Source organism: Tachyglossus aculeatus, chromosome 10 (genome assembly GCF_015852505.1).
Source record: "Tachyglossus aculeatus isolate mTacAcu1 chromosome 10, mTacAcu1.pri, whole genome shotgun sequence".
In the NCBI taxonomy this organism is placed as follows: Eukaryota; Metazoa; Chordata; class Mammalia; order Monotremata; family Tachyglossidae; genus Tachyglossus; species Tachyglossus aculeatus.
In genome coordinates this window covers 1,888,889-1,909,941 of record NC_052075.1, presented here as the reverse complement: position 1 = coordinate 1,909,941, position 21,053 = coordinate 1,888,889, and the positions used below count along the sequence as shown (strand labels likewise).

General features: G+C 52.9%; 1 protein-coding gene across 5 annotated transcripts in view; it reads right to left on the bottom strand.

Moving 5' to 3' along the window:
• Positions 1–21,053, bottom strand: part of NFIA (nuclear factor I A) — a 438,948-nt gene that overhangs the window by 25,515 nt on the left and 392,380 nt on the right. For 2 of the 5 annotated variants that reach the window (XM_038752096.1, XM_038752098.1), the window contains exons 7-10: positions 17,229–17,357; positions 12,201–12,379; positions 9,150–9,315; positions 4,087–4,178 (exon numbers count right to left, since the gene is read on the bottom strand). In XM_038752096.1, the coding sequence (XP_038608024.1) occupies positions 4,087–4,178; positions 9,150–9,315; positions 12,201–12,379; positions 17,229–17,357 (566 nt within the window). The remainder of the gene's footprint in view (positions 1–4,086; positions 4,179–9,149; positions 9,316–12,200; positions 12,380–17,228; positions 17,358–21,053) is intronic. The other 3 variants (XM_038752097.1, XM_038752100.1, XM_038752099.1) reach the window with 2 other exon arrangements.

Genomic DNA, 21,053 nt, shown 5'->3' with positions numbered 1-21,053 from the left:
TCTTACATGCCCTATTATTTGAGCCCTAAAGTGGGCAGACGACCCACTTTCCCTCTTCCTCCTACCTGGACTTGTCTGCGAAGCAGCCGGGGAGTCAGGAAATCAGAGTTCTAATCCCGCTCGCCTACTGCGGGATTTTAAGTCACTTAACTTCTTAGGGCCTCAGTTTCCGCAGCTGTCAAATGGGAACTAAATATCTCTCAGACTGTGAGCCCCGTGAGGGACAGGGACTGTGCGTGACCTAAAATATCTCCTATCTACCACAGTGCACAGCACAGTGCTTGGCACATTCATTCATTCAATCGTATTTATTGAGCGCTTACTGTGTGCAGAGCACCGTACTAAGCGCTTGGGAAGTAGAAGATGGCAACATAGAAAGCACTTAACAAATACCATTATTATTATTATCACTGAGAAGCAGCATGGTGTAGTGGCTAGAATGGCGGCTTGATAGTCAGAAGGTCATGTGTTCTAATCCCGGCTCTGCCACTTGTCTGCTGTGTGACCTTGGGCGAGTCACGTCACTTCTCTGGGCCTCAGTTACCTCATCTGTAAAACGGGGATTGCGACTGTGAGCCCTACTTGGGACAGAGACTGTGTCCAACCCCATTCTGACGACTTGACACCCGTCCACATGTTTTGTTTTGTTGTCTGTCTCCCCCTTCTAGACTGTGAGCCCGCTGTTGGGTAGGGACCGTCTCTATATGTTGCCGACTTGTACTTCCCAAGAGCTTAGTACAGTGCTCTGCACACAGTAAGCGCTCAATAAATACGATTTAATGAATGAATGAATTTGCTTGTATCCACCCCAGCACTTAGTACAGTGCCAGGCACATAGTAAGCGCTTAACACATACCATAATTATTTTAGTGTCTGTCACCCCTGCTACCTTGCAAGCTCTTTTAGGGTAGGGATAGTGCCTGCTAACTCTTAGTAAAATGCTCAGCATAAAGGAAGTGCTCAGTAGAGTGCTCTGCACACAGTAAGCGCTCAATAAATACGATTGAATGAATGAATGATAGGTCAGCAGGGGTCCCCTCTTTCACTTCTATTTGGGGGGTCGTAAGCATGGACCCCCCCCAGTATGGAGTCACCCCCTGCTAGGCAGTGGGGCTTGGGACACAGAGAACTTCTGCGCCCTTCTAGACTGTGAGCCCACTGTTGGGTAGGGACCGTCTCTATATGTTGCCAACTTGGACTTCCCAAGCGCCCAATAAATTTATTGAGCACACAGTAAGCGCTCAATAAATACGATTGAATGAATGAATGAACTTGTCTCCACTACAGAAGGGAAAGACTAGGGCACGGTGGATCTTCACAGAGAGCAGGCGGGGTAGACTGTGAGCCCACTGTTGGTTAGGGCCCGTCTTTATATGTTGCCAACTTGGACTTCCCAAGTGCTTAGTACAGTGCTCTGCACACAGTAAGCGCTCAATAAATATGATTGATTGATTGATTGATTGACCTCATGGGATTTCTCTCCCTATTCTGTGCCTGCTTCGGGGCCGCCCCCAAACCCCGCCGGCACTCACCATTGATAGGATCAATGGGAGGGAGAGACAGTGGGAGGGAATCAATCAGTCAATCAATCAATCAATTGTATTTATTGAGCGCTTACTGCGTGCAGAGCACTGTACTAAGCGCTTGGGAAGTACAAGTTGGCAACAGGGAAGGAAGGAATGGGATGAGACGACCACAACAGAAACCGGGAAGCAGCGATGGCGCGCACGGACCCATCCGCCGCTGTCCGCGGCCGAGGGAGAGTGTGGACCCGGGGAAGAAATCGGGGCCGGAGCGATCACTCAGTCTCATCCTGGGGGGTCAACTGTATAATAATAATAATAATGATGGCATTTAGTAAGCGCTTACTATGTGCAAGGCACTGTTCTAAGCGCTGGGGAGGTTACAAGGGGATCAGGTTGTCCCACGGGGGTCTCACAGTCATAATCCCCATTTTCCAGATGAGGTAGATGGGGCACAGAGAAGTGAAGTAATAATAATAATAATAATAATAATGACATTTATTAAGCGCTTACTATGTGCATAGCACTGTTCTAAGCGCTGGGGAGGTTACTAGGGGATCAGGTTGTCCCACGGGGGGCTCACAGTCGTAATCCCCATTTTCCAGATGAGGTAAATGGGGCACAGAGAAGTGAAGTAATAATAATAATGATGGCATTCATTAAGCGCTTACTACGTGCAAAGCACTGTTCTAAGCGCTGGGGAGGTTACAAGGGGATCAGGCTGTCCCACGGGGGCTCATAGTCGTAATCCCCATTTTCCGGATGAGGGAACTGGGGCCCAGAGAAGTGAAGTGATTTGCCCAAAGTCACACAGCTGACGGAGGCGGGATTTGAACCCTTGACCTCTGACTCCAAAGCTCGGGCTCTTTCCACTGAGCCACACGGCTTGTCCCAGGAAGCAGCGTCTGTGGGGCCGTGTGTGTGTGTGTGTGTGTGTGTGTGTGTGGATAGTTGCAACAGGTGCAGCAGAGGCCGGGCGCCCTGCCCTCCTCAAGTCCCGGAAGTCCTTGGGAGCGAGGATTGAGTCAGGGCTTTCCTCTCACCCCCACTGCCAACAGGGCGTCCAGTTCAACGTCCAGGACCTGAGCTAGTTTGTGCACAATTTAGCCTCTCTCTCCTCTGTTTCCACCCCCGGCCCTGGCCCCACTCTCCCATCCCCAGCAGGAAATTCAGTTGCTTAAGACCCGGAACTGGGACGGCCCCAGAGCCGCTCAGCCGGTCCCCTCTCGGGTCGGGGGACCGGACTTCCTCGCCAGGAGCTGCCCGGATCCCTTTTCGGCTAGTAAATTCCACGGCGCTGGCCAATGCGTCACACAAGCCTCCAGTTGTCAATCAATCGAACAGTCGGGTCCCCGGGGCTGCCAGCTGGGCCTGCCTGCCTTTCATTCGCTCATTCATTCAATCGTATTTATTGAGCGCTTACTGTGTGCAGAGCACTGTACTAAGCGCTTGGGAAGTACAACCTGTTTCACGTGGCTTGGGGAGTGGCCTGGGGGGCGGCCCCCTGTCCAGACATAATAATAATAATGATGGCATTTACTAAGTGCTTACCATGTGCAAAGCACTGTTTTAAGTGCTGGGGAGGTTACAAGGTGATCAGGTTGTCCCATGGGGGGCTCACAGTCTTAATCCCCATTTTACAGATGAGGTAACTGAGGCACAGAGAAGTGAAGTGAATGGCCCAAAGTCACACAGCTGACAGTTGGCAGAGTTGGGATATGAACCCATGACCTCTGACTCCAAAGCCCGGGCTCTTTCCATTGAGCCACACTGCTTCCACTCCTCCCTCTCATTCATTCATTCATTCAAACGTATTTACCGAGCGCTTACTGTGTGCAAAGCACCGTACTAAGAACTTGGGCAGTACAAGTTGGCAACATATAGGGACGGTCCCTACCTAACAAAGGGCTCCCAGTCTCGAAGGGGGAGACAGACAACAAAACAAAACATGTGGACAGGTGTCAAGTCATCAGAATAAATAGAAATAAAGCTATCTAGAGATGCACATTAACAAAATAAATAGAATCGTAAATATGTAAGTATGTCCCACCAATCTCCTAAACTGGCGCATCCCGGCTGCATCAACGGAAAGCCAGGCCTTCACCAAGGGGCGCGGCACAGCCCAACCAAGGCCCTTTTCTCCCCCCCCCACCAAAAGACAACCCCCCAAGTCCCAGCAGCTCCCCATTCCTTAAATTCCCACCCGGCCTCAGCCCGGCCGGGCCCGTCGGCCGACCCGCACTGGGAGATAACTCTGCCTAGCCACACTAGAGTCTTGTGCCTCCCTTAAATCCGGCTCAAAATTCTCGATCTGACCCACCTTGCCAGAGGAGGCTGGGAGCACCGGAGCGAAGTGGGCACGGGGGGCTCCGCATGAAGACCGACTGGGCCCGGGAACGGCCAACACCGACAGCGGCCCCCTCCTCCCTGCTCCCAGTGCCCGACGAGGCAGATCCGGGCCCGTCGGCGGGGAGCGGGGCTCGGAGGGGTCACGGGGCGGAGGGGCATCCGCAGGGAGACAAGCAGCGGCACCCCAACTCCGGAGAATCGGAAAGCGGCCCACCTGTGTCTGTTGAGGGATATTTACAAAGCTCGGATCCCGTGGTCCCACGCTGACGAACCGGTTTGCGGGAGAAGTGCTGGGCGTCGAGTAGGCTGTGGAGGGAAGGGACATGGATGTTCAGGAGGCAGCACAGGAGGCCAAACGCGTGCACACGCAAACGCACACACGCGTGCATGGCATCGGGGGGCTGGGGGGCCTGGCGGCTCTGTAGCGCAGAGATGGATGGGCAATCGAGTCACTATGGGGATTTTTAGAAAGCGAGGACGATTCAGACCATTAAAAAGATAGAGGGAGGGAGGGAAGGAGGGTAGGGGTGTCCTTTAAATGGCATTAAATAAAGGCCACCCCAGACGGGGCAATGACGGCCTGGATTTACATAGCTTTATTTCTGTTTATTCTGATGACTTGACACCTGTCCACATGTTTTGTTTTGTTGTCTGTCTCCCCCTTCTAGACTGTGAGCCCGTTCTTGAGTAGGGACCATTTCTATAAGTTGCCGATTTGTACTTCCCAAGGGCTTAGTACAGTGCTCTGCACACAGTAAGCGCTCACTAAATACGATTGAATGAATGAATGAATTTCCAGAGGGCTTTCACGCTGGGCCCGTTTTTCGACAAGCCATCCAGCGGAAGGCTCATGCCTCTTGGTACATCCATAATGGAAAATCCTGTAGGATCTTTCAGTGGATCACAACAGCGTCCACACCCAGGCCCGCCGTGCCAATCGGGCACAGCCCGGGGTTCACCACACGGTAGCTCTGTGGCTTCCAGACTCAGCCGAGCGCTCAGCATGTCCCGGTGCCGCCCTGGACGGTGGCATCAGCAACGTGGCCGCCGACCGGCCCGCTGGGGAAACCGGAGGCCGAGAAGGGCGGGATGGCTCATGGCTGGAGGATCCGCCTGAGAAATTCCACTCCCATTGTGCCCCGGCCATGCCCCCTAACCACGCCGGAGACGCGCTGCTTCCGCAGCTGCGCCTTGCCACTGGAAGACAGCTCGGGGGTTTGCAGGGGGAAAACCACCAAACCACACTGCCAGACAAACAAACCACAGAGAAGGAAGAGGGAGACCATCATGTGAGCTCTCTCTCTCTCTCTCTCTTTTTCTCTCTCTCTATCTCTCTCTCTCCCTAGGGAGAGGACATGGCAGCTGCTCCGGCTTCTCCCACTGAAGGAATCTCCCGGGTTGAAGAGGGAGAACAAGAGCCATTCCCCCCGACCCGCTAGAAGCAGCACCTTGAAAAGAACGGAGCTCCACGAGTCAACAGACCCGGGTTCCAATCCCGGCTCTGCCGCCTGCTCTGCCTCGGCTAGGTCATTTCACTCCTCTGGGCCTCAGTTTCTTCCCCTGGGAAGTGGAGACTCAATACCAGCGCGGCTCAGTGGAAAGAGCCCGGGCTTTGGAGTCAGAGGTCATGGGTTCAAATCCCGGCTCCACCAACTGTCAGCTGTGTGACTTTGGGCAAGTCACTTCACTTCTCTGGGCCTCAGTTCCCTCATCTGGAAAATGGGGATTAAAAACTGTGAGCCCCCCGGGGGACAACCTGATCACCTTGTCACCTCCCCAGCGCTTAGAACAGTGCTTTGCACATAGTAAGCGCTTAATAAATACCATCATCAATACCAGTTCTCCCTCCCTCTGAGACTGTGAGCCCTGTGTAGGGACAGGGACCGTGGCTGACCTGATGATCTCCCCCCAGTGCTTAGTACAGTGCTTGGCACACAGTATGCACTTAAGAACACCACAATTATCATTATTTCTGGAGGGCAGGAAGTAGGTTTTTTGTTTCTGCTGTATTGTCTCAAGTGCTTAGTACAGTGAGAAGCAGCGTGGCTCAGTGCAAAGAGCCCGGGCTTGGAAGTCAGAGGTCCTGGGTTCAAATCCTGGCTCCACCGTCAGCTGTGTGACTTTGGGCAAGTCACTTAGCTTCTCTGTGCCTCAGTTACCTCCTCTGTAAAATGGAGATTAAGACTGTGAGCCCCCCATGGGACAACCTGATCACCTTGTAACCTCCCCAGCACTTAGAACAGTGCTTTGCACATAATAAGCACTTAATAAATGCCATTATTATTATTACTATTATTACAGTGCTTCACAACAGGGGGTGCTCAGTAAATACCACTGAATTAACAGTGGGCCTCACTCCCTCTGGAGCTCCTCCTTCCCCGAAGAAGGGAGTGTGGGGGGAGACGAAGGTCTCCAGGCCAGCCAGAAGGGTCTCGCACTCTGGTACCCGAGGAATTCGGTCCTCCTGCCTGCCTGTTTCCTCTCCGTCCGTACAGGCTCCGTGCCCCCTGTCCACCCCTCTCCAGACCTAGCTCTTGGCACATAGGTGCCCGACTTCCTTGGGCATAGCGGTGAGCATGGAAAGTCGCTATCACTCAGCCACGGGTTGGCCTCCCGGCCCGGCGAGGGGGTGGACCCAATGCCAAGGTCTCAGGGGCTACCTCTGCCCACGCAAGGGCATCCGTGCTTCCGTCGGCGAGGAGGTGCCCACATCAGCCACAGGGATGGGCCCTGCCACCCAGCCCAGTCATCCTGGTTCTCGCGGGGGGGGACAGCATCCCCAAAACAGACAGGGACCCCGGAAAGTCCTCCAACACTGGCTTCCCACCGGCCCCCCACTCCCAATCCGGGAGACCTCGGTATAATATTTGAAGGTGGGTCCGCTCCCAGCCACCGGTCCCGACCAGACCAGACCCTGGCTTTGGGACCACGGCCTCCCCCTTCCTTGCTGATACCCACTTTCATTCATTCATTCATTCAATCGTATTTATTGAGCACTTACTGTGTGCAGAGCACTGTACTAAGCGCTTGGGAAGTACAAGTTGGCAACATATAGAGACGGTCCCTACCCAACAGTGGGCTCACGGTCACATTTCCCCTCCCCCTCAGGATTTGAAGCCCATGTGGAACAGGGACCTTGTCTCTATATGTTGCCAATTTGTACTTCCCAAGCGCTTAGTACAGTGCTCTGCACACAGTAAGTGCTCAATAAATACGATTGATTGATTGATTGATTGATTGGATTATTCCTCATCTAATGAGTGTTTAGCAGAGTGCTGGGCACCCAGCCGGGACTCAATGAATATTCTGACACTAAACACATTTCATAAGACGAAGGCAGCTTAGGGGCAGTTTATTTCACCAGAGGAAGGCAGCTTATAATAATAATACTAATAACGGCATTTATTAAGCGCTTACTATGTGCAAAGCACTGTTCTAAGCGCTGGGGAGGTTACAAGGTGATCAGGTTGTCCCACGGGGGCTCACAGTCTTCATCCCCATTTTACAGATGAGGTAACTGAGGGCTAGAGAAGCGAAGTGACTTGCCCAAAGTCACACAGCTGACAATTGGCGGAGCAGGGATTTGAACCCACGACCTCTGACTCCAAAGCCACTGAGCCACACTGCTTATTTCAGCAAACTACCAGATACGAAATCCTGCATCAGAAAGGCCCATTTTGGTTCAGGACTACAAGAACTTTAGGAATTTTTTAAGGCAAGAGGCGTCAGGAAAAATGCAGAAAAGACTGAATATCTATAATAGTTATGGTATTTGTTAAGCCCTTACGATGTGCCCAGCCAGGGTGGATACAAGCAAATGGGGTTGGACACAGTCCCTGCCCCACGTGGGGCTCATGGTCTCAATCCCTATTTTACAGAAGAGGTAACTGAGGCCCAGAGAAGTGAAGTGACCTACCCAAGGTCACACAGCAGACAAGAGGAGGAGCCAGGATTAGAACCCAGGTCCTTCTGACTTCTGGGTCAGTGGTCCATTCACGAAGCCGGGCTGCTTCTCGATCTATTCAGTCTATCCTGCCTCTCCTTCCGCATTCTGACCTGAAGAAGGCTGATGGTTTCTCGGGGGAGGCAATTTGCACGAGAGGATACGCCGCCATTCCTGGGGCAGCCCTGCCACCCGTCCAACCCGGGATTCTGTCTCCAACAGGACCAATGGGATGTTTGGAGGATCTGTGTGTTGTCTGCCATCCCGGACACTACTTTCACAGTTACAGATAATCAGTGTCCAACACTGCTGACAATCGACTCTCCCCAATAGTGCTTGCACATAGTGAGCGCTTAATAAATGCCATTATTATTATTAATAACGCAGCATAGACTATCCAACACTCCTGACTCTCCTCTCTCTGACCATCCAAAACCCCTGACTCTCCCGTTCTCCCCCCCCGACTCCCCCCCAGTGACCCAGCACGGACCACTGGACACCCCTGACTCTCCCCCAGCATGGACCATTCAACCTCCAACTCTCCCCTTTCCATCCCTGAACTCCCCCAGCATGGACCATTCAACCTCCAACTCTCCCCTTTCCATCCCTGAACTCCCCCAGCATGGACCATTCAACCTCCAACTCTCCCCTCTCCATCCCTGACACTCCCCCAGTGATCCAGCATGGACCGGCTGTCCATCCAAACCCCAGTGGACATCAATCAATCAATCGTATTTATTGAGCGCTTACTATGTGCAGAGCACTGTACTAAGCGCTTGGGAAGTACAAATTGGCAACACATAGAGACAGTCCCTACCCAACAGTGGGCTCACAGTCTAAAAAACATCGCCAGTGTACCTGGCTGCACAGATTCCCAGGCCTCAATCCCGGGGGTGAAAGACGAGGATCCACTAGCTTCACGTTGCCAGTTTCATTTCCCCTCCCACCGCCAGTAATGGCCACCAAAGGATTCGGAGATCTAGGGTTGGACCGCGCTTCCCTCAGACCGCCCGGATCGTCCACCGAGTGGCCTAGACACAGGGACGCCACTCTCCGCTCTCCCTCCCATTCCCACGCTCGGGCCCTAGCCTCTGGGTTGCCTCCTTCTGTCTCCACCACTGGAGCAGGTGCCTCCCTTCTGCTGCACCCTGGCTGTCTCCCTGGCACTCAGTACAGCGCTCGTCCCTCCGTCGGTGACCAGCAAACGCCCCTGGCCGGTGGACGGACTGAAGGCAGCATGGGGGAAAGGGGAGATGCAGGGAAAAGACCCGGAAGAGGAGGTTGCCGATGGAGTCCCCCTCCCACCCCCCGACGGCGGCCTGGGCCATACTCACTCGGTGAAGTGGGGGAGGTGGCACCCCCTTCCGTGGATGTGGTCGGAGGCTTCGTGTCCGGTACGGGCAGGGGCACCGGCCTGGCCATCGGCGGCGGGGGCGGGGGCGGCAGCATGGGGGTGGGCAGAAAGGGGTTGTGCACCTTGCCTTGGCTGCTGCCGTTGGGCTGAAGGGAAAGAACAGAAAGCCACGGGGTCACAGGGGTCACAGTCAATCCCCAACTCCGGCCTAAGGCGTGCAATATGCCCGACCTCGGCGGTAGTGACGTGCTCTCAGTGCCCAACACCCCCTCCATGCCCGCTGTGCCACCACCCGTCCTTTACGCTCAGGAAGTTTCCAGGCAAAGACCGCCCCTGGCTCTCCAGGACTGTTTTGTTTTGTTGTCTGTCTCCCCCTTCTAGACTGTGAGACCGTTGTTGGGTAGGGACCGTCTCCATATTTTGCTTCCCAACCGCTTAGTACAGTGCTCTACATACAGTAAGCGCTCAATAAAAACGACTGAATGAATGACTGCTTTCTTTGGGCAACCTGGGGGAAGGTCAGAAGTGCCCAAGTTGTAGCCCCAGCTCTGCCCGTCCCCCACAGTGGGCCATGTGACCTTGGGCGAGCCTCTGACCCTCTCTGCACCTCCATTTCCTCATTTGTCAGATGGGAATGCCAATCCCTGTCTCCCCCTCTCTTCCAAGGAGGAAAAACTGAGCTAGCCGATGGGAGAGGGCTCTGGAAAAGTCAAAGAGCCCAACCGATTTCCGGTTATCGTCGGTATTCTTAGCAACGGGAATGAACAAAAGCTTTCTTGGTTTTTCATTCAGTCAATCGTATTTATTGAGCGCTTACTGTGTGCAGAGCACTGTACTAAGTGCTTGGGAAGTACAAGTTTTTCAATATTGGCTCCCAGCTCCAGCTTAGAAACTGGATTCCTAACTCCTTCCCGTGGAAGATAAAATCACACTGCCCGCCAGCCGGGGCCCTTACTTGTTCCAGAAAGATTTTTCAGGGAATATCTGAAAAAAAAAAAAATGGAATGCCGACATCCCACCACCCTCCCCTCCCCCCGACACAGGAGGTCACAGCCAGGACAGTTTATAATCCAGCTGCCAGCTAGATTCTGCTGAGGTGGAGTTTTGCACCGAACTGTGATTTAAACTCTCGCTGCGTATGCCGAAAGAAATACAAATATTTCACTGCCTGGGAGGAGAAGGGGTGACCGACAAGCTGGGTTCTTCTCAACCACAAAAGGCCTCCCGTTCTTCACCCGCTTCCGCCCTCAGAGCCGGAAAAACACAAACGTGGGGCGTTTACACGACTTCCCGAGCAAGGACAAAATCCGGGAAATCCGCCGCCCCGGATTCTCCGTTCGGGATTCCTCCCCCGCCGAGGCCCAGAGCTCTGGCTCGAAGCCTCTCCGGTCTGAAGCCTCTCCCTGGCAGGATCCCATCCTTCGTGCCACTGCGGACGACTCAGCCGGGGACCCAAGACGCCCCTGGGTGCTGTGGGAGAAGCCCGCTGGCCCGGAGAGGCAGGCCCGGCGCTCCATCGATCCCGACAGAAACAAAGCAGGCCCGGGATCATTCGTCTTTAGTCAAAGCCACAGCTGGGTCTGGCCTGGATATGCAGACTTAGATTTTTGGAGCGTGGAGGAGATGGAGGATGGGCAGACTCTTCAGACGGGTGTCCTGGATAGGGCATCGGGACTGACCTGCTTGATTCTGGGGGCCGTGGGCGCTGGCAAAAAGATCTTACTCTATTCATTTTACTTGTACATATTTACTATTCTATTTATTTTGTTAATGATGTGCATCTCGCTTGATTTCTATTTGTTCTGACGACTTGACACCTGCCCACATGCTTTGTTTTGTTGTCTGTCTCCCCCTTCTAGACTGTGAGCCCGTTGTTGGGTAGGGATCGTCTCTATATGTTGCCGACTTGCACTTCCCAAGCGCTTAGTATAGTGCTCTGCACACAGTAAGCTCTCCATAACTACGATTGAATGAATGAATGAATGAATGAATCTGACTTCACGGTACAGCCGGATTTTGCTCCTCGGTTCCAGATCGACTGGGCTTTGGCGTGAAAAACACGCAGGGTGCTCGGCCCAAAATACACTCTAACCTCCTTTTATCACTTCTCTGACTGAGTGGGAGCCTATTTAAATAACTGGATTCTATCATTTACTCAGGGAAAAACAAAAACATCACTGAAGGCTGTTTAACTTTACACAAGATAAGAGGCAGGAGGGAAACCACAAAGGGAATGAATGAGATTTCTAGAATGGGGTGTGTCGGGGAGGGGTGGGGAGGAGGGTTTCAGAACAGGTCTGGCTGAGCTGAAGTGCCCTGAGACCTTGTCAGTAAAAGATGAACCACACTCCCCACCTCCACACCCCGGCCCCCCCAGCAAAGAATAAAGGAAAACGATCAGGTCTTTTCTGTTTTGTTCGGACCGGGGCTCCACGATCGAAATGCCCGAAGCCAGATGCCCACGCTACAGGGTGAGAGCTGATTTAAGAGCCTGTGGCAGACTGGCACTGCCAACCTTTGACCCTGTGAGTAGTAAGAGGAATAATAATAGCAATCGCTATTATTATTATGGTGGCATTTGTTAAGCGCTTACTACGTGCCAAGAACTGAGCTAAGCACTGGGGTAGGTATGGGACAAGATTGGACAAAATATCTGTGCCACGTGAGAGTCACGGTCTAAGAGGGAGGGAGATCTAGGATTAAGTCCCCGTTTTATGGGTGAGACCCAGAGAAATGAAGTGTCTTGCCCAAAGTCACCTGGCAGAGCCAGGATTAAAGCCTGATCCTCTCACTCCCAAGCCCGGGCTCTTCCCGCTGGGCTGTGCTGAGTCTTTCTCGGAAGCTGGGAGAAATCCCGGTAGGATGGTACAGAGCCATTCCAAGTCCGGTGAGGCTGTGGGCTCCACATAGGGCAGGCCCCTGCCTCTGACCCCTGTGTCTGTTCCGGGGGGTTCCCTTGGTGGCCGACCCGCTGCTGGAGGAAGGGTGCGTTATTTCCCCCGCCTGAAGAAAGAAAACGGAGTCTCCTTACATTTAGGAACCCCACCTGCCCAGCCTGCTGGCCAGCGTCGGGACAGACGAGTTGGACGAACTCCTTCAGGCTCTCCTGGGGGTGGTAACGGATGGCCGGGTGGGAGAAGTAGGGACCGGGCTGTTGGATGATGGGGGACGTTGGAAAATGAAGCGTCGACGGCGTGGCGTGAGGACTTGCTATAGGAGACGAGACAGAGACGTTTGTTACAGAGAGAACGAGATCACGGGCTCTGCGGATCACATCAATGGCCCCCCCAGCCGCTGCCTTGGCCGAACCGACGTCTCTCCCCTTCCCCTGCGTGGCTCTCTTTCCCGGCCCGGCGCCGTTGGAAGGCATGAAATTACACGAAGGTGGAGAACACAGCGTTGTCAGCACCGTGCCCCGTGCTGGTGCAACGTGGGGGAGCGGGGGTGCTCAATAAATACCATCCCCCCACTTCTTCTTCCCCTCCCCGCACCCCCTCCTCCTTTTCGCACTGCGGCCTTCCGACCGGACCTCGCTCCCGGTTCCAAACGCCTTTCGATTTCCTGCAGACATGAGTTATAAAGGCAATACCGATCCGGGGGAAGCTGAGATTATTCATTATCTTAAGAGGCTTTTGAACGAATCGAGCAATAAAGCGATGTATCTGGAAGGCGTGGGCTGATTTAATGGTCGGTCCTGAGAACAAACCCCTCCCGCCCAAGTCTCCGCACGGAGGGGTCCTGCTTCCCACCCAACCCCCAGCAGCCGAGTCCCTCTTTGGGAGCATTCCGGCCCCTTTTAGGGAAACTTTCCCGAGCCTGGACGGGGAGACCCTGACCGCCGGGGGAGACGATGCGGGGTGTTGGGGGGTGGGAGCGTGGACTGCGGCTGGCATGGGCTCTCTGACGGAGCCCCCCCCCGCCCACTGTGGGAGGATCAGGCCTGGCAACTCAGCTCCCTGCTAGCCCAGCCCAGCCTCTTTCTGTTCTTGGACCAGGGTTTGGCTCAACGATAGCCGGAGGGCATGTTGCAAGCTGGCGGGCTGGTGAGGGGGGACTGGATCACACGCCCAAGCAGCCCAGAGGAGGGAATGGAAAAGGGGATCGGTCACTGGGCAACGGCCCTGGCCTCCCCCCTCATGTCCCAACAACTAAACCATCACAGACCACGGGCAATGCCACCCTGGCTCAGTCCCACCTTTTTAGCCCATGGCCCTGTTTCGGACAGGGGGCACCGGGATGCTAGGAGAAAGCGTGGGTGTTTTTGATTAGGGGCAGACCATCCATCACCCTTGACCTCCCCTCTCTGTCCCTGCCCCAGTGACCCAGGATGGACATCCAACACCTCTGACTCTCTCCTCTCCATCCCTGGCCACCCTGCAATGACCCACCATGGACCATCCAACAGCCCTGACTCTCCCCAGTGACCCAGCACGGACCATCCAACACCCTGACTCTCCCCTTTCCGCCCTTGACTCTCCCCCAGTGACCCAGAAAGCGCGGAAGACCAGAGCCGGGGAGACCCATGAGGTTCTCCAGCCAACAGGTTTAAGTTGCCCAAGACGGTGCCGTCCTCTGGTTCCAAAATGCACCGCCCAAGGTGAGATCGTATCCCTGAGCGGGAGTGTCGCTCAGGGAGAATCTCCGACTGGCATCCCGTGCCCATGAAGCTGTGCCCCTTCTCTGATTCCTTGCTGTTGGGGTGAACCAGCGCTTAATGGGAAAGGGAAAGTCACACAGCTGATAAGGACTGAGCCCCCTCCTTCCTCTCCCCCCCCCCATACCTCCTTCCCTTCCCCACAGCACCTGTATATATGTTTGTACGTATTTATTACTCTATTTATTTATTTATTTTACTTGTACATATTTATTTTATTCTGTGAATATGTTTTGTTTTGTTCTCTGTCTCCCTCTTCTAGACGGTGAGCCCACCGTCTCTATATGTTGCCAACTTGTACTTCCCAAGTACTTAGTACAGTGCTCTGCACACAGTAAGCGCTCAATAAATACGATTGAATGAATGAATGAATGAAGTGGCGGGGCCGGGATTAGAACCCATGACCACTGACTCCGAAGCCTGTGCTCTTCCCACTAAGCCACGTAGTCCTGCCTGTGGCAGCAGATGCATCAGACCCGGGGAAGACCCGATCAAAGGGCCGCCCTGCCCCTCCTGGGGGTCTCAGCCTGAGAAAGAGGGACACCAAGGGTCTGTCACTCCCTTGGGCAGGCGAGGAAATAAGGTCGCTGAGGTGCCTCAGTTCCCTCATCTGCAAAAAGGGTATTCAATACCTGTTCTCCCCCATACTTGGAACCGTGAACCCCATATGGGACCTGATCATCTCCATTACCTCGTGTGGCTCAATGGAAAGAGCCCGGGCTTTGGAGTCAGAGGTCACGGGTTCAAATCCCGTCTCCACCAATTGTCAGCTGTGTGACTTTGGGCAAGTCACTTCACTTCTCTGGGCCCCAGTTCCCTTATATGTAAAATGGGGATGAAGACTGTGAGCCCCTCGTGGGACAACCTGATCACCTTAGACCCTCCCCAGCGCTTAGAACAGTGCTTTGCACATAGTAAGCGCTTAACAAATGCCATCATTATTGAGAAGCAGCGTGGCTCAGTACAAAAAGCCCGGGCTTTGGAGTCAGAGGTCATGGGTTCCAATGCTGGCTCCGCCAATTGTCAGCTTTGTCTTTGGACAAGTCACCAAACTTCTCTGTGCCTCAGTTACCTCATCTGGAAAATGGGGATTAAGACTGAGAGCCCCCCGTGGGACAACCTGATCACCTTGTAACCTCCCCAGTGCTTAGAACAGTGCTTTGCACATAGTAAGCGCTTAATAAATGGCATCATTATTATCATTATCAACTACCTACCCCAGTGCCTAGTATTGTGCTTGGAACGTAGTAAGTGCTCAACAAATACCATGACTATTAGTAGTAGTAGTAGTGCTTTGCACATAGTAAGTGCTTAATAAATGCCATCATTATTATTATTATCAACTACCTACCCCAGTGCCTAGTATTGTGCTTGGAACATAGTAAGTGCTCAACAAATACCATGACTAGTAGTAGTAGTAGTAGTGCTTTGCTCATAGTAAGCGCTTAATAAATGCCATCATTATTATTATTATCAACTACCTACCCCAGGGCCTAGTACTGTGCTTGGAATGTAGTAAGTGCTCAACAAATACCATGACTATTAGTAGTAGTAGTAGTGCTTTGCACATAGTAAGTGCTTAATAAATGCCATCATTATTATTATTATCAACTACCTACCCCAGCGCCTAGTATTGTGCTTGGAATGTAGTAAGCGCTCAACAAATACCATGACTATTATTATTATTATTAGTAGTAGTACTACTACTATCAGATGACTAGTCTGAAGGCACACAGCAGGTGAGAAGCAGCGCTTTCCTAGAACCCAAGTGTCCTGGCTCCCAGCCCCGTTCCCCCTCCACTCAGTCTCCTGCCTCAACTGGTCCACGTGCCCGGCGAACGCTTCCAAATTTTGACTAAACCCCAGCCAAGGTGTCGGGGGTGAAAACTGTGCCTGCGTTGGCATGGACTATTTCCTGCGGGCAAAGGTTCAGGCCTGAAGGGCTCCTCTATGAAACCATGAGCAGTATGGCCTAGTGAATAGAGCAGGAGCCTGGGAGAAAGAAGGTCATGGGTTCCAATCCTGACCCGGCCACTTTTCCGCCCTGTGGCCTTGGGCATATCACTTCACTTCTCTGTGTCTCAGTTACCTCATCTGTAAAATGGGATTAATAATAATAATGGTGGCATTTATTAAGCGCTTACTATGTGCAAAGCACTGTTTTAAGCGCTGGGGAGGTGAGAAGGTGATCAGGTTGTCCCACGGGGGGGCTCACAGTTTTAATCTCCATGAGGTAACTGAGGCCCAGAGAAGTGAAGTGACTTGCCCAAAGTCACACAGCTGACAGTTGGCAGAGCCAGGATTTGAACCCATGACCTCTGACTCCAAAGCCCGGGCTCTTTCCACTGAGCCATGCTGCTGGTAGGGTGCAGGGGCACAAGAGCTCTAGAGGATGGGCCACAGGACCCCCCCAAGGTTCTGTAACTGAACCCCAAAGTAACTCGGGAGGGTAAGGAGGGGGTTGGGGGTTCTGCCCGGGCAGGGTGGGTAAAGGAGCTTGGGAGGGAATATTCATTCATTCATTCCTTCAATCGTATTTACTGAGCGCTTACTGTGTGCAGAGCACTGTACTAAGTGCTTGGAAGTACAAGTTGGCAACAATAGGGAAAGGTGGTTCTGGCCCAGCGTTTCTGGCCAGAAGGAGCGTAATCCAGACAGGGGAGAAGTGGCTAGTCGAGGTGTGGGAACTGGAGCCCGCCTTTTCCTGACCGTGGGGCACCGGTGGGGGGGGGGGTTGGGGGTCATGACCCCACATTTGGGAAGAACCGGGAGTTCTGGGAGACACAAAAACCCGCCCAACCGGCATCGAAGCAGAGGCTTCTGGGAAAGCGATAAAGGGCTTCCTGCCTCTTTTGTCTCTGTCCTTGGGGGAGACCTGCGGAGCGGGAGATGTCGGACCCCACCCTCCGCCATAGGGTCTGGCCAGACAGGAAGGGGCCCTAACCGGAAATGGAGGTGGAAGGTGTTCTGTTACTTTACACACAACGAGGCTCAGCATCACCTCCCTTTGTCCCGTCCTCCGACTCGCCTCCATCATCCTGAAAACCCTCAAAATTGTAGGGGGGCGTTGGGTGCCAGGGGATCCTGCCCCATGATACTTGAACGGACCCACCTCCTCTCGGGCCAGGCACGATCCCCCCGGCCTACAACGATCTCCCACCGTGCCACCTCCTCTCGGGCCAGGCCCGATCCCCCCGGCCTACAACAATCTCCCACCCTGGCACCTTTCAGCGCGCGGCTCACCGGAAGCCCACTCCCGACACCCCACCACTGCCAGGAATGTTTCCGCTGTCGGCAGACTGGAAAGCTGAAACCGCCACCGCCGTCCTCTGCTGGCGTGTAGGGAGGGAAAGGGGGAAGAGGAGGGGGCTCTCTCATGGTCCCGGGTCGGGGGGAAAGCCTCACCTCTGGGTCCCGTGATGACAGGCCGGTGGTGCTGGGTAAACGCCGTCCCCAGAGAGGAGGTCTGCGAGGGGGAGGGGCTGCTGAACCCGGACTTCTCGGACTTCTTCAATGTGGTCGGGGACGGCATTCCTGGAGAGAGCGAGAACGGGGACTATTTAACAACGCAGCCCCCGGACCCCGTGCCCCCGGAGGCCTGGATGGAGGTGGGGGTGGGCACGAGAGTTGAAGGCACCTGGATGGATACAAGACAGCTAGACTGGAAGCTCCTAGTGGGCGGTAGTCATCATCATAATAATAATGACGGCATTTATTAAGCGCTTACCATGTGCAAAGCACTGTTCTAAGCGCTGGGGAGGTTACAAGGTGATCAGGTCGTCCCACGGAGGGCTCACAGTCTTAATCCCCATTTTTACAGATGAGGGAACTGAGGCCCAGAGAAGTGAAGTGACTTGCTCAAAGTCACACAGCTGACAATTGGCGGAGCTGGGATTTGAACCCACGATCTCTGACTCCAAAGCCCGGGCTCTTTCCACTGAGAAGAAGAAGAATGGCATTTATTAAGTGCTTACTATGTGCAAAGCACTGTTCTAAGCACTGGGGAGGTTACAAGGTGATCAGGTCGTCCCACGGGGGGCTCACAGTCTTAATCCCCATTTTTACAGATGAGGTAACTGAGGCCCAGAGAAGTGAAGTGACTTGCTCAAAGTCACACAGCCGACAATTGGCGGAGCTGGGATTTGAACCCATGATCTCTGACTCCAAAACCCAGGCTCTTTCCACTGAGAAGAAGAAGAAGAATGGCATTTATTAAGCGCTTACTATGTGCAGTGCACTGTTCTAAGTGTTGGGGAGGTTACAAGGTGATGAGGTTGTCCTACAGGGGGCTCACAGTCTTAATCCTGATTTTACAGATGAGGTAACTGAGGCACAGAGAAGTGAAGTGACTTGCCCAAAGTCGCACAGCTGACAATTGGCAGAGCCGGGATTTGAACCCATGACCTCTGACTCCAAAGCCCGGGCTCTTTCCACTGAGCCACGCTGCCACGCTGCTTCTCCAATCATGTCTACGCATCCCACTGTACTCTCCCAAACGCTGTTAAGAACGGAACGGAAGCTCCTCAAAGGCCGTGGCCGTGCTTTATTCAGCTTTAGTGAGGTCCACGGTGCAGATCACTGGGCACTTGGAGAGGGACAGAGATTTAGGAGGGCTGGGTTCTAGTCCCAGCTCTGTTGGGTGACGTGGGGAGAGTCACCTTACCCCACCAGGCCTCAGTTTCCTCCTGTGTAAAATGAGGATTCATCCAGGCCTCAGTTTCCTCCTGTGTAAAATGAGGATTCAGTACCTGTTCTCCCTCCCCGCTTAAACCGTGAACCCCATGTGCTCAGTGAAGCAGCGTAGCTCAGTGGAAAGAGCTTGGGCTTTGGAGTCAGAGGTCATGGGTTCGAATCCCGGCTCCCTCACATGTCTGCTGTGTGACCTTGGGCAAGTCACTTATGTTCTCTGAGCCTCAGTTACCTCACCTGTAAAATGGGGATTAAGACTGTGAGCCCCATGTGGGACAACCTGATCAACTTGTATCCCCCCCAGCGCTTAGAACAGTGCTTTGCACATAGTAAGCGCTTAACAAATGCCATCATCATTATTATTATTATGTGGGACAGGGACTGACCTGCTTATCTTGTATCTGCCTGCCACCAGCATTCATTCAGTCATATTTATTGAGCACTTACTGTGTGCAGAGCACTGTACTAAGCGCTTGGGAAGTACACGTTGGCAACATATAGAGATGGTCCCTACCCAACAGTGGGCTCACAGTCTAGAAGTCCAGCACAGCACCATCATCATCAATCGTATTTATTGAGCGCTTACTGTGTGCAGAGCACTGTACTAAGCGCTTGGGAAGTATACATTGGCAACATATAAAGATGGTCCCTACCCAACAGTGGGCTCACAGTCTAGAAGTCCAGCACAGCACCATCATCATCAATCGTATTTATTGAGCGCTTACTGTGTGCAGAGCACTGTACTAACTTTATCAAACCAGGTAAGGCTGGTTTGATAAACATGATAATTAATCACTGAAATTATTGCTACACCACTTAAGCCCTGTCAGGGAACCCCACTCATTCGTTCAATCGTATTTATTGAGCGCTTACTGCGTGCAGAGCACTGTACTTAAGGGCTTGGGAGAGTACAACGTAGAGTTGGAATACGGGTATCGGTGGTTTCCATTTCGTCTCCAGCTCAAAGTTCCCTCAGGTGACCCCAGAGGGATGAGAAATCGTTGCGTTTAGGGGGTGCCAGTAAGCCCAGAACCGGCCGGCCGATCGCAACCACAGACATGCTCCTTTTTTGAGCGCCCGGACTTAGCCCCGAGTGACCCGTGGAGGCGGCTCCGGCCCTCCCGTCCACGCTTCCAACCGGCCCCTTCACCTGCTCCGAGATGCTGTCGGTGAAACGCCCGAGGGGGAATTTCCGCCCCACGGCCCTGGGACTCCGCGAAGTGACCACGGACGTCGGGAGGGAGAAGGATGGGCCGTCGTCATTCCATACAACGGTAAAGAAGCACTTTGTGCTCTGTTGTCCTCTCCCAAGCACTCAGTCTAGCGCTCTGCGTACGGTGGGCGCTGGGCACACCCTATCCGGCACCCCCATCTTCAAGCCAAGGACCCTAAATAAACACCTTTCTCGGGGGAGAAAGAAGGTGTCCGCCCGGGTCACGATACCAGGGAGGGTGGGACAGGTAATAATAATAAGTAATAAGTATTTATTACTTATTACCAATAAGCATTAATTGATAATAAAATAATAATAGTAATAATTAGCAGTAATAATTGATATAAAATAGTATTATAAGTATTATAATAATAATAAGTATTTATTAAGCGCTTACTATGTGCAAAGCACTGGTCCCCTAGCCCACCTGTGGGATGTTTCCCCTCCCAACAGCACCTGTATATATCATCAATGGTATTTAATGAGCGCTTACTATGTGCAGAGCACTGTACTAAGCGCTTCAGAAGTACAAATTGGCAACATATAGAGACAGTCCCTACCCAACAGTGGGCTCACAGTCTAATATATGTTTGTACAGATTAATTACTCTATTTTACTTGTACATATTTACTATTCTATTTATTTCATTTTGTTACTATGTTTTGTTTTGTTGTCTGTCTCCCCCTTCTAGACTGTGAGCCCGCTGTTGGGTAGGGCCCGTCTCTATATGTTGCCAACTTGGACTTCCCAAGCGCTTAGCACAGTGCTCTGCACACAGTAAGCGCTCAATAAATACGATAGAATGAATGAATGAATGAACTTGGACTTCCCAAGCGCTTAGCACAGTGCTCTGCACACAGTAAGCGCTCAATAAATACGATTGAGTGAATGAATGCCCACGGGAGGCTGTGGCTTCTCAGTCAGGGCGAGTTCCAGAACCTGATGCTTTCCGGATTCTGAGAGTTCCCCCCCCCCACCCCCCTTGTCGTATTCCAAAGCCAGGACAATTGGGATCTGCTCGGGAATGAAGGGATACCCTTGTTGCGGAAATTCAAGCTCACAGGTCTGTTAGGACTAGAAGCAGCATGGCTCAGTGGAAAGAGCCCGGGCTTTGGAGTCAGAGGTCATGGGTTCAAATCCCACCTCTGCCACTTGTCAGCTGTGTGACTTTGGGCAGGTCACTTCACTTCTCTGTGCCTCGGTTACCTCATCTGTAAAATGGGAATTAAGACTATGAGCACCCCATGGGACAACCTGATCACCTTGTAACTTCCCCAGTGATTAGAACAGTGCTTTGCACATAGTAAGAGCTTAATAAATGCCATTAT